Consider the following 6268-nt stretch of genomic DNA (forward strand, 5'->3'; position numbering starts at 1 on the left):
AGGGACTTCCCTGCCTGCCCTTCTGACACTGTGTTTCTGTCTCTCCCTCTCTTTTGGTCTCTGCACACTGACGCAGCTGTGGCCCCCCACACCCCTACCCCACCCCACCCTGCCGCCTTCTCTCCCCTCAGTCCTGGGAGCTGAGGCAGGAGGGGAAGTGGGGTGATGGGAGTGGAGAGGGAGGGCGGGAAATCCCAGTGCGGGGAGAGGGTCGACCAGACCGGCTTGGCTCCCTGGGCACCTCTGTCAGAGCCCCGCCCAGGGCTGCGTGGCCGCCCATATAAGTGGCTCTGGGCTGAGAGGGAGAAGTCAGTGCCTGTGTCTCCACACCTCTGTCTCCATCACTGCCTCGAGGTCCTGCAGGTAGGAGCAACCCCTCTACAGCCCTCTTCTTTGAAGTTGGGTGCCTCTGCTCTGATCTCCCTCCTCCTCATCCCACTCATATCACTCTGTCTCCTTTCGTATCTCTGAATGTCTGTCTCTCGGGACATCTCTGTCCTTCCCAATGCCCCCAAATCCCTCCTTCTTACCTGGGGTGGGCTGAGCTGAATTTAGAAGTCCTGTGGCCCAGCATCACCTCTATGAACCCCCTTGGCCTGGGCCGTCAGACGCGGGGCGTTCCTCCTCATGTCTCTGAGCCTCAGTGTTCATCTGTGAGATGGGCTTGCAGAGGAGTCAAAGTGCTGGGCACATGTGGGCGTTACTGGTGACATCTCTGTGGGCACCTAGCTCTGATATTTCTCCCCTTGTCTCTGACTCTGTCCATCTCCATTTCTTACTCTCTCTCAAGCTGTACCTCGGGTATGGGGAGGGTCCTCTACCATCTGTCAGGCAGTTGGAAAGTGATGGGCGAGTTTCTCGCCCCCACCCTATCCATTCCCTACTCCTTGTCTCTCCTGGCCAGCAGGCTGACTTGGCCTCTTTCTCCCCAGCTCCTCTCCCCCTGAGAGCCCAGCCCCCGGTGCCCCAGTCCCTTGCCCCCACCTCCCCAGTATCCAGTGTCCCTTGGACAGACTCTGCCACTGTCGCCGCAGCCACTTCTGCCGTCCCCAACGCCACCTCCTCAGGGCCAGCAAGATGCAGTTTGAGATGCACGACAACGTGAAAGGCAAAGGTGGGATCACTAGGTGGACCAGCAACCCTGTCAGTACTGGAACCTGGCCGCCTCCCTCCCCTGGGCACCCTTGCTTCGAAGACAGACGGCGCCTGCTTCCACCCCAGAGGCCCCAGAAATGCTGCAACCCAGAACCCAGGCCCAGACATGGAGGAGGAGGAGGCACTGCCAGGCCCCACCCAGATGTGGTTCCCACCCTTCCTCGGATGTGCAGGAGACCCCCACCCCCAGCCTAACCAGACGTGCAGGACCCAGTAGCAACAGGGACAGACTGGGGTTGCCGGTACCCAGATATGGCAGAAGGGAAGGGGGAGGCACAGTGGTGCCCCTTCAGTGGGCGGCCTGGTGGCCCCGCCCAGACTGCTCGGCAGAGGGAAGGGTGGCAGAAGTGCAGGGCACAGGAGGTGCTGCGAGGCTGCCAGCTGACCCCTACCCTCCCACCTCTGCAGCTATGTCCTACCCCGTGACCAGTCAGCCCCAGTGCGCCACCACCAGCTGCTACCAGACCCAGCTCAGCGACTGGCACACAGGTCTCACGGACTGCTGCAACGACATGCCTGTCTGTGAGTGCCTGCCTGCTCCCTCTCCAGGCCCAGTGGAAGGCGGGTTTGGGGGAAATTAGGAGAGGGAAGTTCACCTCCAACCTCCTCCCACCGCTTGCTAACCCCACTCCCACTTCCCTTCCTTGGACTCGGAATTCCCACTCTTTAACGCTCACCCTTTCCTCAGACTCCCAACACTCCTTAGGATACTACCTCATGCCTTCCTACACTCAACTTCTCGGGCCCTCAACCTCCCCCTTGCACGCTCAGCTTTCCTCACTATGACGCCCAGCTCCCTCTTCAAACCATAACTCCTGGCCCAGTGCACTGGCTCAAGCCTGTAATCCCAGCACTTTGGGAGGCCGTGGCAGGTGGATCACGAGGTCAGGAGTTCAAGATCAGTCTGGCCAAGATGGTGAAACCACGTCTCTACTAAAAATACAAAAAATTAACCGGGCGTGGTGGCGGGCGCCTGTAAACTCAGCTACTCGGGAGGCTGAGGCAGAAAATTGCTTGAACCCGGGAGACAGAGGTTGCAGTGAGCCATGGCGCCACTGCACTCCAGTCTGGGCAACAGTGTGAGACTCCATCTCAAAAAAATAAAAATAAAAAATAAAATTAGCACGGGGCAGTGGCACACACCAGTAGTCCCAAGCTATTCCGCAGGCTGAGGCGGGAGGATTGTTTGAGCACAGCAGATTGAGGCTACAGTGAGCCGTGTGATCACACCATTGCACTCCAGCCTGGATGACAGAGCGAGACTTTAGTTTTCTTTCTTTCTTTTTTTTTTTTTTTTTTGAGACAGAGTATTGCTCTGTCGCCCAGGCTGGAATGCAATGGCACAGTCTAGGCTCACTGCAACCTCCACCTCCCAGGTTCAAGCAATTCTCCTGCCTCAGCCTCCCAAGTAGCTGAGATTACAGGCGCACACCACCACGCCCGGCTAATCTTTGTATTTTTAGTAGAGACGTGGTTTCACCATGTTGGCCAGGCTGGTCTCAAACCCCTGACATTGTGATCCACCCGCCTCGCCCTCCCAAAGTGCTGGGATTACGGGCGTGAGCCACCGCGCGCGGCCTCCAATTTCTAAAAAAAGAGGAAGAAGAAGAAGAAAAAGAAAAACCCTATCTTCCAATCGCTAAGCCATCCTCTCCTTGAACTTCTAATTCTCTCTGGGACCTCTCCTTGGCTGGGACCCTCATGCCCCTCTGCGACTAATCAGCCGTGCCCCTCCCCGGGGCGGAGCCGTTGGGAGGCCCCGGCTGGCCCCGCCCCTGACCGCCTGCGCCCCGCCCAGGTCTGTGCGGCACTTTTGCTCCTCTGTGCCTCGCCTGCCGCATCTCCGACGACTTCGGCGAGTGCTGCTGCGCGCCCTACCTGCCCGGAGGCCTGCACTCCATTCGCACCGGCATGCGGGAGCGCTACCACATCCAGGTGCGCGCCGGACTGGGGACCCGCGGGAGCAGGGAGCTGGGGACTGGCCTCCTGGGGCCCACGGCAGGGCTCCTGACCGCTCTCTCCCACCCTCTAGGGCTCCGTCGGGCACGACTGGGCGGCCCTCACCTTTTGTCTGCCCTGCGCGCTCTGCCAGATGGCGCGGGAGCTGAAGATCCGAGAGTAAGGAAGTTCCCTGTCTTCCCCGTCCTTTTCCACCAGTCTCACCTCTGGCCTTATCTGGCCACTCCTGGGAGGGACTGCCTCACCACCCCTGTCTCGCTGCCAGAAATACACCCACAATAAAAACCTGAAAACCAACTCCGCCTACATCCATTTTGTCCCAGGGTAGGAATCTGGGTGGAGAGAGAGGATTGGTGAGAGAGGTGGGGACACTACAGATGCCTACGTGTGACCCCGCCAGGCAGTGTGTGACTTTGGCAAGTTATCCCTCCCAAACCCCAGGCGCCCTCACCTTAACAAAGTAAAACCACTAACGCTTTAGCTGCAGACTCCCTGCGTGAAGCTGCCTGCACTCTGAAAAATAAGCAAAACCAGAAAGTCAGTCTTGGGAGGGCGGGGGCACTGAAGTTCAAAGGAAAAACATAGGAGAGCGCCCTTGCTTGCTCCATGCCTATGGACTGTTTGGCCTGCACACAATTCAAACAGGCGTCGGCGACTTTTGTCTCCAAAGCAGAGAACTTCCAAGCTTAAGGCTCTCTGGAGCTAAAAAGGAACTTTTTTTTCTTTTTTTCTTTTTTTCTTTTTTCTTTTTTTTTTTTGGAGATGGAGTCTCACTCTGTTGCCCAGGCTGGACTGCAATGGCACGACCTCGCCTCACTGTAAGCTCTGCCTCCCGGGTTCACGCCATTCTCCTGCCTCAGCCTCCCGAGTAGCTGGGACTACAGGCGCCCACCACCACGCCCGGCTAATTGTTTTTTTTTTTTTTTTTGTATTTTTAGTAGACAGGATTTCACCGTGTTAGCCAGGATGATCTCGATCTCCTGACCTCGTGATCTGCCTGCCTTGGCCTCCCAAAGTACTAGGATTACAGGCGTGAGCCACTGCGCCCAGCCCCTTCTTCTTCTTCTTTTTTTTTTTTTTTTTTTTTTTTTGAGACGTAATTTCGCTCTGGTTGCCCAGGCTGGAGTGCAATGGCGCGATCTTAGCTCACCACAACCTCCGCCTCCCGGGTTCAAGCGATTCTCCTGCCTCAGCCTCCCAAGTAGTTGGGATGACAGGCATGCGCCACCATCCCCAGCTAATTTTGCATTTTTGGTAGAGAGGGGGTTTCTCCATGTTGGTCACGCTGGTCTTGAACTGCTGACCTCAGGTGATCCTCCCACCGTGGCCTCCCAAAGTGCTGGGATTACAGACATGAGCCACCGCACCTGGCCTAAAAAGGAATTTTTAGGAACTGTCTACTTCAATCAATGCTCTTTCCTGCAAAAGCAACCAACAACAGATCAAAAAATGTTCAGGTCTCAAAATTGGACAGACCTGGGATCTAATCTTGACTCCTCAACATTTAGCTGTGTTATCTTAGTGAATTCATAAACCTTTCTGAACCTGATTCCCCCTCTGGGGCTAACAATCCCTAGCATGTCATATGGCTATTGTGAGAACAAGAGATGGAACAGAGGGAAAGGCCAAAATGTGAACTCAAATCACTGTGGGCTGGATGTGGTGGCTCCTGCCTCTAATCTCAATGCTTTGGGATGGCTGAGGCAGGAATATCACTTCAAGCCAGGATTTGGAGACCAGCCTGGGCAACACAGCGAGACATCTCTGAAAAAGTTTTGAGCCAGGAGCAGTCACACCTGTAATCCCAGCACTTTGGGAGGCTGAGGGAGGAGGATCGCTTGAGCCCAGGAATTCAAGACCAGCCTGCACAACATGGCAAAACTGTGTCTACAAAAAATACACAAAAATTAGCCAGGCATGAGGCTGGGCGTGCTGGCTCATGCCTGTAATCCCGGTATTTTGGGAGGCAGAGGCAGTTGGATCACCTAAGGTCAGGAGTGCAAGACCAGCCCGGCCAACACGGCAAAACCCTGTCTCTACTAAAAAAACAAAAATTAGCCAGGCATGGTGGTGGGTGCCTGTAATCCCAGCACTCGGGAGGCTGAGGCAGGAAAATCACTTGAACCCGGGAGGCAGAATTTGCAGTGAGCCGAGATTGCGCCACAACACTCCAGCCTGGATGACAGAGCAAGACTCCTTCTCAATAAATCAATAAATACATTAGCTGGGCATGGTGATGTGCACCTGAAGTCCCAGCTAACTGAGAGGCTAAGACAGGATGATCACCTGAGCCCAGAAGGTGAAGGCTGCAATGAGCTCACAGGATGAGACCCTGTCTAAGAAAAAAATAAGAAAAAGAAAAAATTTCTTAAAATTAGCTGGGCAAGGCTGGGCTTGGTAGTTTACGCCTGTAATCCCAGCACTTTGGGAGGCTGAGGCGGGCGGATCACGAGGTCAGCAGATCGAGACCATCCTGGCTAACACAGTGAAACCCCGTCTCTACTAAAAATACAAAAAATTAGCTGGGCATGGTGGCAGGCGCCTGTAGTCCCAGCTACTCGGGAGGCTGAGGCAAGAGAATGGCGTGAACCCAGGAGGTGGAGCTTGCAGTGAGCTGAGATCGTGCCACTGCACTCTAGCCTGGGCGACAGAGCGAGACTCTGTCTCAAAAAAAAAAAGTTAGCTGGGCATGTGGCTCACACCTATAGTTCCAACTACTCTGGAGGCTATGGTAGGAGGATCGCTTGAGTTCAGAAAGTCAATGCTGCAGTGAACTGTGATCACGCCACTGCACTCCAGCCCAGGTAACAGAGAAAGATCCTGTCTCAAAACAAAACAAAATCATTGTTTTTTGTTTTCTTAAGACAATCTTGTTCTGTCACCTAAACTGGAGTGCAGTGGCACCATCTCAGCTCACTGCAACCTCCACCTCCTGGGTTCAAGCAATTCTTGTGTCTCAGCCCCACAAGTAGCTGGGATTGCAAGCTTGTGCCACCATGCCTGGCTAATTTTTCTATTTTTAGTAAAGACAGTGTTTCACCACGTTGCCCAGGCTGGTCTCGAACTCCTGACCTCAAGCAATCCGCCTATCTTGGCCTACCAAAGTGCTGGGATTACAGGGGCGAGCCACCACACCTGGCCAAAATCATTGTTA

General features: G+C 54.8%; 1 protein-coding gene across 1 annotated transcript; it reads left to right on the forward strand.

Moving 5' to 3' along the window:
* Positions 1 to 262: 262 nt before the first annotated feature.
* CNFN (cornifelin) lies at positions 263 to 3411 on the forward strand. The gene is made up of 3 exons (XM_007996997.3): positions 263 to 1677; positions 2954 to 3090; positions 3188 to 3411. The coding sequence occupies exons 1-3, from the start codon at positions 1233 to 1235 to the stop codon at positions 3275 to 3277; spliced, it is 672 nt and encodes a 223-aa protein (XP_007995188.3). The 5' UTR covers positions 263 to 1232; the 3' UTR covers positions 3278 to 3411.
* The last annotated feature ends 2857 nt before the right edge of the window (positions 3412 to 6268 follow it).

This window comes from Chlorocebus sabaeus, chromosome 6 (genome assembly GCF_047675955.1).
Source record: "Chlorocebus sabaeus isolate Y175 chromosome 6, mChlSab1.0.hap1, whole genome shotgun sequence".
Classification (NCBI taxonomy): Eukaryota; Metazoa; Chordata; class Mammalia; order Primates; family Cercopithecidae; genus Chlorocebus; species Chlorocebus sabaeus.

Coding starts and splice junctions, on each gene's coding strand:
- CNFN (XM_007996997.3), top strand. CDS start 1,233: ATGCTGCAACCCAGAACCCAGGCCCAGACATGGAGGAGGAGGAGGCAC. Junction 1,678..2,953: donor CTGCAACGACATGCCTGTCT/GTGAGTGCCTGC, acceptor CGCCCCGCCCAG/GTCTGTGCGGCACTTTTGCT. Junction 3,091..3,187: donor GGGAGCGCTACCACATCCAG/GTGCGCGCCGGA, acceptor CCCACCCTCTAG/GGCTCCGTCGGGCACGACTG.